At 36.0% G+C, this 20,379-nt stretch overlaps 2 protein-coding genes across 5 annotated transcripts; both read left to right on the top strand.

Annotated features, from left to right (window-relative positions):
• The first annotated feature begins 372 nt into the window (after positions 1 to 372).
• Positions 373 to 5,823, top strand: LOC130654057 (mitochondrial import inner membrane translocase subunit TIM14-like). The gene is made up of 3 exons (XM_057456575.1): positions 373 to 525; positions 4,875 to 5,036; positions 5,579 to 5,823. Exons 1-3 carry the CDS (start codon positions 489 to 491, stop codon positions 5,728 to 5,730), a joined length of 351 nt encoding a protein of 116 aa, XP_057312558.1. The 5' UTR covers positions 373 to 488; the 3' UTR covers positions 5,731 to 5,823.
• Positions 5,824 to 6,426: 603 nt separating this feature from the next.
• LOC130654056 (putative mitochondrial transporter UCP3) lies at positions 6,427 to 13,151 on the top strand. 4 transcript variants are annotated; one of them, XM_057456572.1, is made up of 5 exons: positions 6,427 to 6,762; positions 7,921 to 8,039; positions 10,947 to 11,302; positions 11,540 to 12,219; positions 12,812 to 13,151. In XM_057456572.1, the coding sequence occupies exons 3-5, from the start codon at positions 11,126 to 11,128 to the stop codon at positions 12,900 to 12,902; spliced, it is 948 nt and encodes a 315-aa protein (XP_057312555.1). In that variant the 5' UTR covers positions 6,427 to 6,762; positions 7,921 to 8,039; positions 10,947 to 11,125; the 3' UTR covers positions 12,903 to 13,151. The 4 variants fall into 4 exon arrangements, with proteins under 4 accessions (XP_057312555.1, XP_057312557.1, XP_057312556.1 ...); XM_057456574.1 differs by lacking the exon at positions 7,921 to 8,039 and having other exon boundaries at positions 11,107 to 11,302; XM_057456573.1 differs by lacking the exon at positions 7,921 to 8,039.
• The last annotated feature ends 7,228 nt before the right edge of the window (positions 13,152 to 20,379 follow it).

The following is a 20,379-nucleotide window of genomic DNA, read 5'->3' as shown; positions in this document are numbered from 1 at the left end:
AAGTATAAATGTTGTATGATGGAGATGACACATGCCGCGGTCAAGTTTAAAATCTTAGCAACTTCCTAACCATGGTAAAGGTGTATTCCCCGTTATAATAAGCTCGTATTTTTCTGCTCGGTGCTTTTGTTTTGGATAAAATAATAAGCAAGCGAAAGTACATAAACGAGCTTGGCCCGAATTTTAAAACCGACCAGGTTATCATCTTATTTACGTATGATAATACCTTTCCTTGTCAGGGATTATTAAAAATATTTCTGTCTAAATCAACGTAAATACACTATATGAGCTGTTTTAATAATTGTAATTAATATTCATGAGAGTTAATAGTCCTAATCTACAAATTTACAAAATAATTGCTATAACCCCCGCCTATTTTCGTCCTCTTTCGCAACGATAGACTTGAACCGAAGTGTAGATAGTAAATTTCAATATGGTGGCTGAGAAGTGTAGTTCTGAGTACACGCTGTAGAAAAAGAAAAGAAAATATGACAAGTCTAATTGTGGCAGGATTGGGGATAGCAGGTATATTAACTTGGAGAGAATATGTCTATCTAGGAGATGGAAAATTTTAATCGATGATATCTTCACAATCTTTGTTGGTCGCGCTATATACTATTTTTCCTGTACTAATTGCTGACTTAGTCAGCTTTTTGCTTAGGTCAAATTTTATAGAATTTGCATGGCGGATATAAAAGTTATACATGTCAACGTGCCCACCAACCAAACTCGTTTCCAATTGACTAGAACAAGGTCCGGGGTGAGATTGTCGAAGTAGCTATTTTGTCTATGATAGCGTAATTAGGACATCATAGCCTAACCATGCGCTATCTTTTTTTAAATCAAAATAGTCTATTTCGGCGTTTTTTTAAAACACGCCGGAAAAAAATGTTGTGCGCATGCGGATTAGCAGCAAAACAAATTAGAAGCAATATCTTCAAAACACACCATAACCTTTAGGAAAATAATACTTCTACATCCAAGGGATGTTTGTTAGATCATATTTAACCTTAAAGATTGGTGCGACCACGGACCAGAAGGCTGTAATAAGCAAATTTAATGTTGATAGACTAGTTGGAGATAAATTTCGCCTAATTCGCCTAAGGCGGAATAGTCTAATTTGCAGTTGTCCCTAACTGATAAACGCTGCCCTGATTAAGTATGGCAGCCTGCCCCGGTTAAGAACAGGGCAGGAAATACATAATCAGGGCAACATAATCAGGACAGGCCGGCTTATTACTCAAAAAATATTATTTGACACTTATAAAAGGAACATAATCAGGGCAGGCTTGGCTGTAAGCACAGATAGGAGATTTGGATTGCGTCCAAATCAAGCTCATTGGGACTGAATCCACGGTTATTATGCAACGCATTCTTGGCACAAGTGGCCCATGTAAGTGCATTTTCAACAGAACAACTAGTGTTGTCAACAATTTTCAAAATCATATTTTCCAGGATGGCATTATGACACTCAAATACACCATTTGACCATGGAGCTTCTGCTGCTGTTGTATACACTCTTGTGTTTAACAGTTCTGCTACATCTCTTAAGAGCTCATTGTTGAACTCCCCTCCTTTGTTTGAAAAAATCGAGTTTGGTGTGCCAAAAATAGCAACCCAGTGCTTGAGAATTGCATCTATGATAATTTCCTTATTCTTGGATTTGATAATTGTTGATGCACTGTATCTAGAGAACACATCAATCATATGAAGTATGGTTAACTTTTTATGATTAACTGTCAAGAATTTTAGGTCCATGGCAAGGCATTCATTGACATTTGAGGCCATTGGTAGTGAGACAATTGGCCTTGATTGAGCGTTCATATATCTACTGCATGTGTCACAAGAGTTTGTAACATTGTCAATTTGCTGAAAAACTCTTTACCTTCAACCTTTGCATCTTGGAGTTTTCAGTTTGCTGCTGTCTATGGGATGTCCAAACTGTTTGAAGCTTTGTAGCTATTTTTCATTTTTCCTCAGGTGATTTTACAGTGAGATCGTTGACTGTGAATATAACTCTGGTGACATTTTCACCATGAGATGTTTTGTTAACAGCAACTTGCTTAGGTGTAAGAGGTATACAATAATGACCATTTGACATGTGTTGTAAAGGAGTGTCTCTTCCAAACATAGTGACTTTATCATTAACAAAATCAAGTTGGCTATTAGCTGCTTTCGGACTCTTTTTTGATAACAATAATGGTAATTCACAATCGATAACATCAGTAAGAATATGGGCTTGCATTCCAGATATATTAACAGGGATATTAACTTGTTTAACTGAGGGGAAGCTTCCACCTGGCCCAAATTTAAAGTACTTGTTACTCTTACTTTCAGCTAAAGCTGTCCCTTCTGGCAAAGTGTCTATGTAACAGTCAAGCCAATTTTTACCACAAACTGTCGATGAACATTCTGAGGCTAGTAAAGCACAATTCAAAGACTCAGACACGACTTGCTCCATAAAGCATTGTTCCACACCCTTTGCAAAAAACTGCACATGTACTTCATCCTGTCCTTTGCTTCCTTTATTCTTATCAGGACAGTCATTCATGAAATGCATTATAGATTTGCAATGGTGACATTGCAATGGATGTCCATCATGTACATTAGGGTTGTACTGGCTTCTTTTAGCATTGAAATATTTACCACCTCTTGCTCAACACCAATATCATTACTGTCTGTACTACTTTCACTTTGAGCACCTTGATCATAAATGGCTTTTATCTGATTTTTCATAGAGTCGTATGTGAGGGAAGGAACCATAGCACGTGTTAGTTCACATGTAGCTTTCGGTAAATCTGCATTTTTTAGTAGTTGATATATGCAAGAACTGCAGTTGGTAACTCAATTTTAAAACTCTTAAGTTTTTGATTCAGCTGTTCAAATTCATTTACATAATCACCAATCGACATTGTCTTGGAAGGGTGAAAGGTCTCAAATTTTTCGTAAGCATTGGACATTGCTTGATCTTCAGTAATACCATAACACTCTTTTAATTTATTGACAGGTTTATTTAAACCATCTTCTTCATTCAATTCTTCTTTCGTTAAGGCTGAACATGCCTGACGTACTTTTGAATTTAAACTCAAATAAACAACTGGCCCTTGTTTCTTCTTTGGAAGTTCTGTAACTACTTCCCATAATTCCAGATCATGTACCCATGCATCAAAATCCCCATCTTCAAAAAAATTGGGGCAATCCATTCTTTTGTGCCATCGTGATTGTTCCAGTTGCCATCTTCTTAACTAGCCCCTGCTACCAGAATGTGAATAGATCTTTATTCTTAATTATGGCATAAAGCTGTACATCTAAACCTAAAAGATATAATGAACATAATGACACTCCTCTCACTGGGAAAGGCATGTTTAGCCCTCATAATTCTTGGTTTGATTGACAAAGTAAGGGTTTGTTTTTTAGTTTTTTAGAATGTCGTACTTGCCCACAATCTTTCTTGTGGTTTATTGACAAATTGGCACCCTCTTCATAACACATGTGATACATTGTTTGGTAGATTGTACTTTTTTAAGCATAAACTAAGCATATCGCTTAGCCTTGGTGAATCCTTTTGGTGTGATTTTTTGGTAGATATTATGATTAGACTGTCCTTCTAGGCCTAATCAATACCAAAACACTGTCTTGCTGTTAAAAACAGGAGCATTTCATCCTATCCATTAGCTTACGTGCATTAGCTTACACACTCTAAGCCTAATTTTGTTTTCGCACAAGGATATTCCATCCTGTTTTGGAATTTCTGTTGCTTATAATAAAAAAATGCAGGTTTTAAACACAAACCATATCAGAAAACCTCCTTTTTAAAAATATATATTCTTTTTTTTTCAGAACATCTACCGTCAGCATTTCCAATGCTTAAAAAGTGAATTATTTAGATGTTAAAATTTTTATTGCTATCTAAACTGCTTGGTTCATTGTACTTGTTCAGAAGTTATTCTTCGAATCATCAATTTTATAACAAGATTTGTAACCTGGAATTTACAGAATTTTTAAGCTCGATTTAAGTTGCCACTTTTCAAGCATAATAGTATATGTAAATATATAACTGCATGTTGAGTCGGTAATTTTATTTAGATGTATTGTATGTAATTTACTAGGATCGAGACTATGAAATTTTAGGAAATTAAATGTATTTATCTCAAATTTCTTTGTCAACCTTTGATAATTTGTTGACCTTCCAGGGTATTAGAAACCCTGGGTTATTGATGTATTTGCAGAAGAAACTTTTGTGTTTTTTGTAAGATCTGCAAAAGTTTTCCGCAAAAATAAAAAATGGTCGGAACTACATGAAAGATATATTCTTATATAACAATCTTTTCATATGGACTCCTGTGGACTGAACTATGGACTCATATGGACTGAATTTTTAGAATGTGATTTAAGTAAACTGGCAAAGGTTTATAAATGCCATAAACAGAAAGATTTCAACTAACTATTTTAAAATTAGCACCATGCATTTTGTTTAGCTCCTCTTGTGAAAAATGTGTTTGCATTAGTTATGCCATATCAATTGCTACTGCTCAGCAGGACGCCACCCTAAGTAAATTTGGAAAACTTAAAAAACGATTGTGTCCATCTGTCTTGGTAAAATTCATTTAAGATATTATGTATTTCATTATATATTTGATATTTATTTGGATATCATCAGTTAAAGTACAGGTAATTGCACTATAAAATACTGTCTTAGCGGTTGCTGTAGCCGTTTCTAAGTGCTAAAAATAACAATTGTTATAACAAAATTAGCGTAGCCACTACCTCTGTCATCGCAGAGATTGCAAAAACTCTTATTTTTTGTTTTGGGTTCGTGTTGGTTAAACATTACTGGACACCCAGTATAAATAAATTTTCTTTCTTTAAAATAGGGGCAGCTTATGCTGGACGCTTTGCTATGCAAGCCTTTCGAAAAGTTAATTGGTCACAAGTGCAAAAGGCCATGCCAACTATTCCAGACATTTCACTGAATGCATATTATCGTGGAGGCTTTGAACCTAAAATGACAAAAAGAGAGGCATCACTGATATTAGGTATGTTAACATTCTTTATTGTATACCTGTTATTAATTAATTTGTACTTGACTTTCATGATCTACCGTGGGGATGCAGGGTAGGATGAGCCTTAAAATAGCCCATATAAAGGAACCCCAAAAACTGTGTTCGGGCCAAGGTATTGAAAGTTTTTGAGACAAATCTTCATCTAACAAACAAACGTCTAAATTTTTGCTAAAATAAAATTGAGAAAGGAAGTAGTCTTTTAAGATTTGTTTCGATAAGAAGATTGTAAAAGTCAAGTCATATTTAAAGGGAGCTGCGAAATGCCATCTGTCGTCGTCATTTCATCATAAATTATTTGGCGAAAACGATTGGACTCAAAATCTACATCAAAATCTTTTTGGTTTCTAAAGGAATTAAAGAGTTTTGTTTTGTTTTTAATCCTGGATGGATTTAATTTGGTGAATGGTCAGATATTTTGATTTTTCTATAACGCTAAATATTTTGCACGCCAAAGAATCCCCCATGTTATATAGAATAGCAAACATTGGATTAAATTGAAGTATATGCTTCTTTAGGTGTAAGTGCTAATGCAAATCTGCAAAGAATACGTGATTCTCATCGACGTATTATGATTGTCAACCATCCAGATAAAGGAGGATCTCCATATCTTGCGTCAAAAATAAACGAGGCGAAAGATATTCTCGAAGGAAAAACGAAAGGCAGTTAACGGTGGTTTTTGTTTTTCTTGTGGAAGTGTCTTGTGGATATATTGTAAATATTTTTAAGGAAATTATTTCATAATTCTTGATCTGTCTTTATATTTGTTGTTGTTTTTTATGCGTTAGGACTGCGACAGTTTTAATTTTCATCTTTAATTATTCTCCTAGGTTTCAACAACAACAAATTATTGAACCCTTACCTAGTATCTGCGACGCGAGGATTTTGAAAAGTTTCGGAACTTTATTATTACTCAGGAACAATAATTCTTTGGAAAACACTTCACGAAACTCCGCTTGCTTTACTTTTCTCGTGAAATTATAGTGATAGACCATTCAATATATACCAGTATGGAACAAAACAGAACTATCTGCAACTGCGTTGTCCATGATTTTCATGAAAGTCCTTCATCTAAAAACGCGCCAAAAATTGATTACGAAAAATTAAACAAAAGTGACATAACAAACAAAAATCAAAACAAGTATGGCTACTGTCAAAATTACAAAAAAATGCGAAACTGACAAAGAAATTGACAACTAGACGTGACGAAGGGAGAGATTTGTTTTTTGATGTTTAAAATGTATGTAGTAAATAATAAGATTTTCTCCGTTGTTTATCGCCAATTCGCTACTACTAGTCGTTAACCCGCGAAAAAATCCACGGGTCGTTCGTTCTTTATATATCGCATTTCGTGTTTTCGTTACAGGACGCATCTTTCGCGGACAGAAAGACAGACGACGGCTATTATTAAAGAGATTTTGGGGACAACGCACGCCTTCTCGAACAAATAATTGACTCACACGTTAGTGCAACCTCGTCTGCAGCACAGTGTGAAAAACTCATTAGTGCAGGATAATAAAACTGAATGCAGTGAACAAGTCATGGTGATTTGTGGAACGTTAATAATTAAATAATCGAAAAATAGCTACAAATCTTATTAAAAAATGATAAATATTGATAAGTAGTTAATATGGAACAAAATCATAAAAAATATTCTCGTACGATATTCATCCGTAGAAGACTCAGTATTCAAACAATCAAGGTAATTTTTATAACACTAAACTTTTAAAAAGCCGAAAATACGTTCATCTATATCTAAAAATATTCTGAACTTTTGCAATTTGAAGACTCGAAATATTCTTAAATTGTTCTTAATTGTTCTCTCATTTTACGATTATTGGAGTTTGAAGCAGAAGTCACTTCTTTATGTTGACAAAGCCTTAATGTTCTTAACATGTTCTAAATTTTGGACCTCTGATGCCTGATGTTCTTATAAGCTTAGCTCTTATAAAAAAACGTGTATTTTCGAGTTGTAGGAAATAATAGAGTAACCTATTTTTTCTGATTAATTTTCTTAAAGTCAAAATTTATGTTTTTAAGTTGTTCTAAATTTTTTCCCTAAAACATTCTGTGTTCTTATACCTTGTTTTCTTATTTAAAAGACTCTGCGACACACAGGATAATCACAAAGACTGTTTTGTTTTGTTTTGGAAAGAATCACTAAAATATTACCCCAAAGCACGATGTATTAATTTGTTAATCCAGGTCCTGTAAATTAGGTCTTTTTAGATTAGATAAAATACAAGAGTATTACTGAGTTTCATACCGCGCAGGTTTGAGCACTAGCGAAGCGCTTTGTGGGAATAAATTTTTAGCTCGTTTTCTTTTGTCTTAATAGCCCAAATAAATTTCGTAGTCACTTTTTCATAGCTATTCTGGTAAGTGCTGCAAAAAGAGGTCGAAATGCAAAATTCTGCCTGATATTTCTTCAGCTAATTTTTTTGCTTTTAACTGACGTTTTACCTTTAAATAACACGTTTAAATGGTGTTGTTAGCCCTCTTTGTGGTATATTGACATGGTCCATGCCAATCTATAAAAATTTAAATTATTGAATTGTGCAGAGAGGCAAGAGAAGACATTTTGCTGTTGATTTTAGCAGAAGTTTTCCCTAGCAAATGCATTACACTCTGTAGGGGTATCAAATTTGTTCCTAAGAGCGCTTCGCTAGTGCCCAGACTTAGGCGGTATGCAACTCTGTAATGCATACATAAAGTGGCAAGCTAATAACAAACATAGCGCCACTCCTCACTACAACTTTTTACTCGAGCTATAAAAGGAACTAATAATTTGAATTGTAATAACAAGTAAATTTAACAGTATGCTGTGCTGACACCCAATCGTTGTTATGGTTGCCCACAGGTGGTATTAACACGATAGACGCAGCACAACAAGAGAATTTTCCTCGAAATCAGATCATTATTAGAGCACTAATTACCTCGATGACAAAAAAAAGTCCTGGTAACGAGATTGATTGTAAGGTAAGACATTGTGTTCACCGCATGTTATTAAAATCATTCACCACTTTCTTTCGTCGCTACAATTTTAGAATTAGTTTTAGTCTAAGTTTTAATTTTTAAAAGAACGACTCAAGAGCTAAGAGACCCTTGGGAGGAAAACAGGATTTATTTAAATGTCTACTCACAACATTTTAAAACTATTTGAAAATAAATGTACATTATTTTATTTCTATGTGACGTTCAAACAATTTTAAATGACACGGATTAGAGACTTTTGCTATAGTAAAACATGATGTCTCTCTGGAGACCTGTGGGGACGAGGTTGGAGAACTGTCGCGCTCGTTGCAACAGTAGATATGTCATAGAAGCACAATGTATTTCTACTTCAATTTGACTTTCTTTTAATTTCCGTCTTCGAAATGTGCACTTCTCTATTTATCATTCTTCAAAAGTTTTTCTCTCGTGATTTGTTAACTATAATCTTTTTGTTTCTAAACTCAAAACCGATTGTACTTTTTGTATTTGTTAAATTTATTTCCTATTCATTTTATTACAGTTTTTCGTTGTAAGGTTGTAGTTATCGTGAGAAAAAAGATTATCAAATGATGTTGAAATGATTATTCTAAAGTCAAGTTTAGTTGCATATAATATATATATATATATATAATTATAATTATAATTTGTATCATTTGCCTGAAGATTGCTAAGAAGCATGAAACTTTAAGTAGCAAAATTAATGTAGTTTTTTCTTGAAAACAAAACATAAAAATAATATATATATATATATATATATATATATATATATATATATATATATATATATATATATATATATATATATATATATATATATATATATATATATATATATATATATATATATATATATATATATATATATATATATATATATATATATATATATATATATATATATATATATATATATATATATATATATATATATATATATATATATATATATATATATATATATATATATATATATATATATATATATATATATATATATATATATAGTACTTATTTCCTAGTAAATTATTACTGTGGAGTAAAATTTTAGGAGAGTATATTTTTACGGTGACACCGGGCCATTTGTTTAAAATTATGAGTCTTTTACGTCTTCTTTGACAGCATGTTTAACCATATAGAGATATTACTATCTCCATTGTTTAACTATGCCCCAAAATGGAGCCTTATACCAAACAGAGAAATATAACAAAATATAAATAAGATATCTGACGAATTCAAAAGCATGACAAAATCCTTCCTCTGTTTATTTTTGCACAGTCATAAGAAGTCATAATTAATTATGACGTGGATTACATGTTGTACTCGTAATTAGATGTTGGCACATCATTTACAATGCATAAGCAGCAGTTGTGATGATTATTATTACTAATTAGCTCCTACATCCTAAAAACATTTTTGTCATGACTATTGCACTTTATATATGCATGTTCCATGGGGACTTGCTTATCTGGACCCTATGTTCCTAATTTTCACAGAGACAATTTTTCTAATATTTTTCAAAACCAAATTCGTGGTACTGATAAAAAAAGTTCTATAAAAATGTCGCATATTAGCTAATTTTGTTACATTCTTTCCTGAACAAATTTATCGCTAACGGATGCGTAAAAAAGACAGGAAACTGTGCGTAGCCAAGGAATGCAAAGTTTCGTGTAAGAACGCTATAAAACTGCATCGTCATGAATGACAGGTTAAACACACCTTTCTATTTACCTAATTTGGAAAGTTCCGTTAATTAATACGTATGATGCGTCCTACGTATTAGTGTAAAAAGCCCTGACTATATAAATGCTACTATTAAAAAGTATGGTAGAGAACTTATAGATACAAAGATCTAGTACATACAATAAAGTTTCTTTGGTAAGTGGTTAAGCTTTTTCTTATATTGTACTTAAAATTAAAATACTTAAAATGAATAAAATGGAAATATATTTAAGCGAGCAAGGCCGAACACGTGTTACGTCATCGTCACCAATAATGGTAATTAAATCGCTGAAATAGTGATGCCCTGTATATTTGCGACGGGAAAAACCGTGAATATTTTCACGGTGACGACTGTGGTTATAATAAAAAGAATATTTGCAAATTTTGTTGAGTTCTCTGTGCGATGTTAAGTTTGATTTCAATGAAAAATACATGTCAGAGTGTTGTTATTATTTTGTTGGTTAATCATCTGTCACAGGATAATGGTTGCTATAATTTCCGATGATCAAAGAGTTGTGCTTCGTTCTGGTCAGCTGACTTCGGTTTGCATGTAAACATTTGCATTAGAAATCCGAGTTTAAAACGAATTCCCGAAATAAAGTTTCTTTTAATGGCGAAATTTTGTTCAGACAAATAAATATACTGTGAATTATCTCTTCAATATTATCTAAATTTAGCTCTGAGCTCATATAGCGATCTTAAATAAAGCAAAAACAACCGTGAAACATCGCTGTCACGAATAATTTCTAGAAATGAGCAATGCAGAACGAAATAATCGTTTTCTGTGAATAAGAATTATTATTTATCTCTGTTGTGATTACATATTAACTTTATACTAGGATGTATTAACACATAGACTTTTTGACAAAAGTTAAGGGACTCCCCACTGAAACTTTCTGCTAATTACTACTGTGCTTTCGATTGAGAAAACTATTAAAATTGTTATTTGACAACCTCGTTCCTGTTTCTTTGTCTCGCTTAGCCAACAAAGTGTGTTCACTATTGCCATGGATATAAAATATTACTAATAAAAGCAATGTTGGACTTTGGATGAAATAGTTTTTGTAATTGTACTCTGTACCCCAGCATAATATTTAATCTGTGAGAACAAAATCACATGTAAATATAATCAAAGACTTAATTACATAAATATATATTTGAAATTCTCAATAGATAATTGCTTGTTGTCGCTGATACGATTGGTGTGTGTTATCTTAAGAAATGGGAGCCCTGGGAGAGAAGCTTCATCAGTAGTCTGATTGTACTTTAGACTTTATAGGAAAATAATACTTCGCAGTCGATGAAATTTCATCTCGTATTTTTTCAATAACAGAAAACTTAAATTGATCAAAATGGCTTCAACACCACAGGTAGCATCAACAACTTCGACTCAGAAAACAATAACAATGGAGCCACCACCACTGTATAGGCCGTCCAGTACTTTTACAAAAATGGTAGCAGCGAGTTTGTCAGCGTCTATGGCAGAAATAGTAACAATACCGATTGATACAGCTAAAGTAAGGCTACAGGTAAGATGATTTTAATGTAAAAGTGCGTACTAAACATAACAGAGACATGGGCACAAGTTTTTTAGTTCAAGGAGCGGGAAGGGATCATAATTAGTAACAAAGTTTTTAGTGATTAATTTTGACCCCGAATAATGTTTTTTTAAAGCGGATGCGCGGAGGGTAAACGAGGTTATTTATTGTGTGCGTGTAATGGGTGTGTGATTACTAGTATTAACTAATTAAAAATGCCTTTACTAGATGCAAGGTGAGAACACAAACACAAAGGGAAGTAAACAGCTAAAATATCGAGGCATGATACACACGATGATAACAATTGCAAAGGAAGAAGGGCCACGAAGTATGTACAAGGGCTTAACTGCTGGAATACACAGGCAAGTATGTTTTTGTGGAATACGTATAGGGTTATACGACTCCGTTCGAAAACTTTATGGAGATACAAGCGAAGGCAAACCAAAAGTGCTAGTAAAAATCCTAGCAAGTTTAACCACGGCTTCAGCGGCAGTCTTGATGTTTCAACCGGCAGAGGTTGTCAAAATTCGTTTCCAAGTAGCTGGAAATAAACAACGTTATAAGAGCACTTTCGATGCTTATAAAACTATCGCTCGCACTGAAAGCATACGAGGATTATGGAGAGGAGTTAGTACGAACATAGTTCGACTGAGTGTTGTTAATTGCACAGAAATTGTCGCTTACGACGTATTTAAATCTTATATACTCTACAAACAATTGATGGAGGATAAAGTCCCATTACATTTAGTTTCCGCACTTGGAGCGAGTTTCGTGTCGGTTCTCGTAACATCACCCATTGACGTAGTAAAAACGCGATTTATGAATTCACAAGCTGGTTCATATAAAACGCCGTTTTATTGTGCAGCAAGCATATTTCGACAAAATGGACTAACCGCTTTCTACAAAGGGTGAGTGGTTGTATATGTTATGCTTTATCATTCTCGTCCCCAAGGTCTCTAGGCCCCTGAGCCGTTATTACAAAGCGAAATCAAGAACGGGAAACGACGTTGTATGTTTTATATTTACTGGATTATTTTTGGGCGTAACAAATAGTCTGCAGCCTTTCTCAAAAATTTAACCTAAGGATAAATTAAATAAATTGAGAAGAAAATTACGCTCCGGTCTGCATAAGAATAGGACTGTAGGGAGCCTCTTCTTAATACTCGTATTTTCTCTGTCACAGCTTCTTACACGGGTCGATTTCGTGTTAAAAGAATTCAGAAAATATTTTTGTTTGCAATAGCAAATACGACATATTTTAATGATTTCTGTAAATTTTCCACTGGCTACGAAGTCCAGTGAAATTTAAAGGACAGGTGAACTAGTGGAATTTTTACACGGACTTACAAAATGTATGTTAGCTGTGAGCCGGACGAGCTAACGACTAGTATTGTTAAAAGCTTATGTGTTGAATCTTTCATGCGAATCACTAAAAACAAACCAATGTTTTTATTTGACCTTCTTATTTCGTATATGCTTTACGATATAATTTTCTTATAGCGTTATACCAGCCTTCACAAGATTTAGTTCGTGGGCAATTGTCTTCTTTCTATCGTACGAACAAATCAAACGAGTTACAAATACTCAATGAAATTCTGTGGAAATCTTGACTTTGGGAAAAAGATGGCGTTATTAGTTGTTGCACTCATGCTGGTAACCCGAGGCTGTTAAGAAGAGACTTTGAGACTTATGTATTCTAAGACTTACAAAACCGTGTGATAAATAGCTATAAAAACTATTTTTTGTACCATAAAATTGCATTAACGACTGGTATAAATTGTGGAAAATACTGAGAAAATTAATTTATATTGTTAATTCATACAAATAATGATCTTCTAAACTTTTTTGCCTGTACCAACACCTAAACCTTTTGCGATTGTGGATTTTGTAGGCTTGCAATAAAGACCAAATATTCAATCCAGGCGCTAGAAATTTGAACGTTTAAAAGAAGGCGCTTATAAGGAGGGAACGTTCACTATTTCTAAATCAAAAGCTGGAAAAAGAAAAACTATAAAGGGCAGAAACTTTCGTGGGTAGAAACTTTCACGTTTTTTGCGTTTTCGGCCCTTTTTTGCGAAAGTTTTTGCTTTAGGAAATTTCAAAACAAATTTAAGGCCCCTCCCTGAAATTCGTTGTTATCAACAATTTCTCTATTTCCTCCAGTACTTGTCGCAGCTTTCGGACGGACGGAATTTCCCTCAATTTCCCTCACATGGCGTGGGTTATACAAAGAAGAGAAATATTACAAAAAAATGCAAGCTAGTCATATATTCGAAGAAACACAAAGTGTACCTACATTTACCTATATACTCTTATTTAAAGAAAGAACGTAAATTAAAAAAATAAACATAACAACACCTTATTAAGATATATTTTCCTTTATCGACCCAAGTACGACAGAATGTTTTTTTCAATATTTTCATATTCGCCTTTTTTGTTAATGTTAAACCACAAATCAATTCATTGTATAAAATCCTTAAATTTATAATAAAGTAAAAATACATGAAAATTAAGCACTACCGCCTTCTCTCTGCCCCACAAAAAATCCCATTCCATGCTCGGGAGTTCCGAAATTAACAAATGTACCATCGGGGAAGTACATTAAATCTCCGGCTTCAACCTCAACATGCTGCCCAGTACCATCTTTAAGGTTCAGCTGACCTTCAAAAATGTATTTGAATTCCTCATAATCGTACAGGTAATCGTGGTAAGGTCCCTTCAAACACCTGTACACGCCACTGGTCATTTCCTTGCCAGCCACAGTGGAAGAATGCATGTCCTTGAGGTAAGCATTTGCTTTAAAGTCATTCGGTAGAGGCGGCGTATCCTCAACAGTAGGTAAGCCGGTTATCACCGTCGGTGCAGGGTTTTCAGCCAATCCTGCATGGACACGTGCACACTCCTCCGCTTGCGGTGGTTGAATAACGAAATAAAAACGACTATTTACGGTGTTGGTGGAATATTCAATTTTTGTACCAGCTTGAATATACATGGTGTCACTGACGCTTAAGTTGTACGTTTCCTTTCCAACATGCTTAGCTGTGAACTGGCCATTTATAACCAGTACAACACCTTCGTAGCAATATGTGTAGGTGAAAGGCGAACCTGGGTCTAGCTGGAAAACACCTGCTTGCATTTGTTTACCAGGGACATTAGAGTGCAAGATTGTTTTCATCCACGCTTTTGCCCCTTGATTGTTCGTCACTTCCGGGAGTTCCATTGTCTTGACTTGGGAGAATTTGACCATTGCTGGTCCCTTTGTAGTTGCCATCTTTAGAATTTTTATCAGTATTCTATAAGAAGAGTTTACAATATTACATACTTACAAAATTATAGAATTATTCGATCAAGTTTGTGATACTCGACGACCACGCAACAACGAAACAATACCATATTATATTTTGACAACGTCAAATATACATTTTATTTACATATCTTCACTATATATTTAATTTTAGACAATAAAAACATTACAAATCGACTCTAGACTCCCACTTTATTGATCTTTGAGGGATAAATCATGACAACATTTATTCCGTTAGAGTTTTTTTTTCGAAAGATTGACAATATAAATACGACCAAATTAGTTCTGCCATGCTCATATGTACTGTGATCAATATCACTTCAACAATTCAACGTTACAAATTATAACTACACAAAACAGTTATGATGTCGTGCAGAAATAACTACTTCTTCACTCCCGCCCGTTTACCTATACCTCTGATAAGAACCACTTGCGTAATTCATCCGTTTAATAGCATCAAGGTAAACAAATACTAAAAAGTATCAACACCAAATTATTTTAACTCAGACACGTGAATGCAACTACTTTAATCTTGGTCAATTGTATAAAGAGATAATGAAATATGATGACTTATTGTGGTGGAGAGCACTTTGTATAATAAGGTATATTAGGGGTATGTCTGAATGATAATATCTTTTTCGTAAACAATAGCTTTTTATATTATAATAACACATTATTGACTATATTTAATTCCGCAATGCAAACATTTTTAAGAAATAACACAAGCTACAATCCCAGACATGATATTAGTTAATTTTTGGAAACACACATGTTATAAACCCCTTCCCAAATTCAATGTTGACGCGCCGCACAACAAATTTTTGCGGCTTAAAATCCAGCATACAGAAGCCACAACATTTAAAAACATGGAAAGGGTGAGAAAAATCACAGGTAGTAGGCCTCGAGTAGTTCAGGCTCAACGGAGCTACTACTACACATGTTTCGCGTCTTGAACCAGTCTGGCACATACTCCAATATATTAATATTTTTCTCAATAGCTTTGTTATACATTTCCTGGGTTTTGAATTGTTTCTCCAGCAAGGCAATTAATTTGTTGTGTTTGACTACACGTGTACACGTGTGCGCAATGTGCGCAATGTGCCAGAACATACATTTCTCTATCTCTATTTTAGACTTTGCATTTTGAAATACTTCGCCAATTTTCGAGAACTTTAAATACTTTTGCTATAAAACAAGACCTGAGAAGCTTAAAATAAGACACTGATAAATAAGAATAAGAAAAAACATCCCAAGGTAAAATGTAAATTTCTAAAAGAGACACTATATTTTGGCACGTTTTTGTAGGTTTTGCTACAGAGAACGGAGGGTTCAAAGCCCAACTTGCACCACTCGCGGAAAAATTAAATATGGCTGCGCTCATTCTGAAAAGGCATATTGTCTGCAGCCAAAATGCATTTATTTTTTAAGAACACTGAACTATGCAAAAACCTTGCACGTGTTCACATTTTGAAGTCTAAAAAATCTCTACCAACGTTCCTGGAGAAATAGCTAAATGAGTAATTATATCATTGATATATTCTGAAAGACACAAAGTCTGAAATGTTCTTAACTTGTTCTAAAGAATATGCTTATTAAGGGGCAGTTGTTAAGTGGGATAAAGTTCTAATTCCACAATAATTGTCGCATATTAGAATTTGTAGCTGTGTCGAATTAAAAAACGCTGAAATTCTCTAGCTTAAGAATATAAAATGTATGTTCTAGTGCAGTCCCCGAATATCCAGTACCATCTAATACCACGCCATGCCTAGCCATGTAAAGTGACTATCATCCAGCATCCAGCATCCCTAATAGGTAGTGACGTCATCAAAAATCATACAAATAGGAGTCCAAAAATTCTAGCGCAGGGGGAATTCCCTGATAATAAACGCATGCGCAGTATAGAGGGGAATAACTACGTTAGTATTTTTGACCGTTATGAAATATTCCGACAAAGTAAAAATACATACAATAAAGAAATGACTACATACACCGTGAAACAATTACGTGAAATTGCGAAAAGCCGTGGTTTAACCGGGTATTATAAGCTATGCAAGGCTGAATCGGTTGCCCTATTGGAGAATTTACCACAACACGCCCCCAGACCACCTAAAAGGTTTCCAGTTAAACCAACGAAGGACGTACCGCAGTATGCTTGGAGGCCTCCCAAACAACCAGCTAAGCCTATAGTACCGGGGGATATGGATATCTTTGAGAGACAGGAGATGGCGAAGGTCCGACCAACTACTGGGGGTAAAATCAGGGAGTGGCATAACTGGGTATTGCCTCCATCTGAGAGGGAGGTCTTTGAGAAACAGGAGCTGTCGAAAAATCGTTTTGTTGCAAGGGATGGAATAAAGGGATTTTATAATCAAACGTACGATGATGAATCTATATAACGGGACAGCCAACACAAAACCTACACTACATGACGAGGTGGAAAAAAAGGCTGAGGAAGACTATCTATATGAACAGCCGGGGCAAGATTTCAGACCTCAAGAACATAAGCATGCCCATAGCAGGACATTCCGAAATTTTCGCATTCCTGGTATAGGAGAGGCCGATGTAGACGGGTATATAGGAATGGTGCGGCCCAAACATTGGTTGAAGGGCAGGTAAAAGATATGGGGTCGGCAAAGGTACGGATATTCTTATGGATCATGTGGAAGAAGAAGAAGACGACGAACCTGGAGGAGGCCAACGATGAGGAGTATATTGAGGTGAATAAGGTTTTCACTAGCAACATGACGTCAGTCTTCCAGGGTAACGACGTAGATGACATGCTGGATATGATGTTTTCCCTGGTTAAAACACATGTTGAAAACCCAGCACAGCCCCAAAGTGGGTTTACGATCAGTCGAATCCTACACCTCGACGTAGACTTCCACAAATTGAGACTAACTAGAGGTTCGTCGTATATACAAGCACCTAAGTGGATAGCCTCAAAGAAGGCCATTATTAACCCGAAAATGATGATGTGAAAATGATGATGTGGTGTGTTTCAAGTGGGCATCATCGCTGGCCTACATCGTGAGGAGATTGAAAGAGATCCACAAAAAAATCACCAAACTGAGACCCTACGTAGACCACTACAATTGGCAGGGTATAGAGTTCCCTACAAGCACTAAGAGCACATACAATTTTGAAGAGAATAACCCGGGCATTGCGGTAAATGTCCTGTATGTGACTGGAAAGAAGATCAATATCCTGAGACGATCACACCATTGTGGACGTGGGAAGCAGGTGAATCTACTGCTACTTAGGGATGACAAAAAGACTCACTAAACGGCTGTTAAAACCCTATCGCGACTCCTGGGTATCGAGACCTCAAAAAATACAGCAAAAATGCACTTTTGCCTGAACTGCCTCAAGGCCTTTCCCACAGTTGCCTCGAGGGACAAGCATCATAGCTACTGCAAAGATCACGAGGCAGTCAAGATCACAATTCCAGCAGAGGCCAAAAATGGCTACATTATAGGGATGGACAACAGTGATTCAAGGCACCCTTTGCCATCTATGCAGATTTTGAGAGCCTAATAGTACCGGTAGAAGATGCAAGGTGTAAAAAGACTAAAAAGCTAAGCAAGCATGTACCATCCGGCTGGTGTACCTATAGTACCTTTGCCTATTGGCATGTACCAGACTCTCTAAAAGTCTATAGGGGTGTGACGAAGTTCGTCAACCATCTGGAGGATGAGGTGAAACGTCTCCACCATAACAGAGGTCCTAAAAAGGGAACATGATGAGGCATCGAAATGCCATATGCCCAAAGCCCTTCGATGACTGCGAAAATAACCGTAAAGTCAGGGACCCCATTGTTACTATACAGGACAATATAGAGGTAAGGTGCATAACAGCTGCAATATCAAATACAAGATACCCAGTCATATACCCGTGATATTCCACAACCTATAAGGGTATGATGCTCATCTCTTTATGCGGAATTAGGGGAGAAGTACAACACGCAGGACATCGTTCACGCAGGAAATCAGGTTCATAGATTCCTGTCGATTCATGGCATCCTCGTTAGACAAATTGGCAAGCAACCTCATTGGTACAAACGCTGCAGGTATGATGTGTCAGCAGTGTGCAGATACCTGCCTTGAATTCCGGGGCATAGACGCCGAATACATGGCAAAGTTTTGGTGCAAAAATTGCGACTCAAATACCACAAAGCAGCTTCATCGTGACCAGGTAAAGGCAAACGTACAACCCATGGCAAAGTTCATCGACACAGATGATACCTTCAGGCTGATGATTCGAAAAGGCGTGTACCCCTATGAGTATATGGATGGATGGCAGCTATTCGAAGAGTCGGAGTTACCTCCAAAGGAGGCGTTCTACAGCAAGCTGAACATGAAGGGGATCAACGACAATGACTATACCTATGCTAAAAAGGTATGGAATTTCATTACCCCAAAGGGTGATAACGTCACCATGGGGAGCTAACATGACATCTACCTAACCATAGACGTCCTGCCATTAGCTGATGTATTCGAGACATTTCGAGACGTCTGCTTGGACAACTACAAGCTTGATCCTGCACACTTTTAAAGTGCACCCGGCTTAGCAGAAATGGAAAAGCAGAAATCAAACATACAGAGATCAGGCTAGAGCTCCTTACGGACCCCGACATGCTATTGATGTTCGAGAAGGGTATAAGAGCAGGTCGAATAATCCTACCTGCAGTATCTGGATGCCAACAATCTATACGGCTGGGCGATACTTTAAGACCTGCCCACGGATGGCTTCAAATGGGTGTCGAACGTTGAGGCCTTTACGGAAAAGCGGATCGAGAAGCTCTTCGAGGACAATACGCATGGGTATATCCCTAGTGGTAGATATTGACTACCCGGAGGGACTACACGACAAGCATAACAAGTTGCCGTTCCTATCCGAACGCACGATGGTCCATAGGGTAGAGAAACTGGTGCCGAATTTGGAAGACAATCGTAGATATGTTGTGCATATCAGGACCCTTCATGAGGCTATAAAACATGGGCTTGAATTGAAGAAAGTACGCAAGGTAATCCGGTTTAGCCAGATAGCATGGCTGAAAGGTTATATAGATCACAACACGAGGCTGAGAACAAACGCCAAAAACGAGTTCGAGAAGGACTTTTACAAGCTGGTGAATTTAAGCGTATTCGGAAAGACCATGGAAAATATCAGAAATCACCGCAATATTCAGCTGGTCACAAACGAGGAAAAGTATACGAAACTTGTAATGAAGCCAAATTTCAAGGGCGGAAGCAGGTTTAGTAAAAACCTGGTAGGCGTTGAAATGGGTAAAACCGAGGTTATAATGAATAAGCCAGTGTATATAGGCTAGGCTATATTGGATATGTCGAAGCTAGTCATGTATGAGTTCCACTACGACTATATGCAGCCCAAATATGGTTCCAAAATACAGTTTGTTACATGGACCACGGACCGCAGCTTTGTGCACCATATACGAACGGAGGACTTTTATAGGGATATCGCGCAGGATGTTGAAGCACGTTTTGACAGAAGTGCCTATAATCCAGATGATAATAGGCCTCTCCCCATAGGCAAGAAAAAGAAGGTGGTAGGCCCGATAAAGGATGAGCTAAATGGCAAAATCATGACTGAGTTCGTCACCCTAAGGGCCAAGGTATATGCATACAAGAGTCTACAAAAGAGGGCGTCGACAGAAAAGCCAAGGGCGTCGAAAGATGTGTGACCAAAAATCTATAACATTCGACGATTACCGGCGATGTCTGGAAGAGGGCGTTGACGTCCACAA

This window comes from Hydractinia symbiolongicarpus, chromosome 8 (assembly GCF_029227915.1).
Source record: "Hydractinia symbiolongicarpus strain clone_291-10 chromosome 8, HSymV2.1, whole genome shotgun sequence".
Classification (NCBI taxonomy): Eukaryota; Metazoa; Cnidaria; class Hydrozoa; order Anthoathecata; family Hydractiniidae; genus Hydractinia; species Hydractinia symbiolongicarpus.
This window is presented reverse-complemented; position numbering and strand designations above follow the sequence as displayed.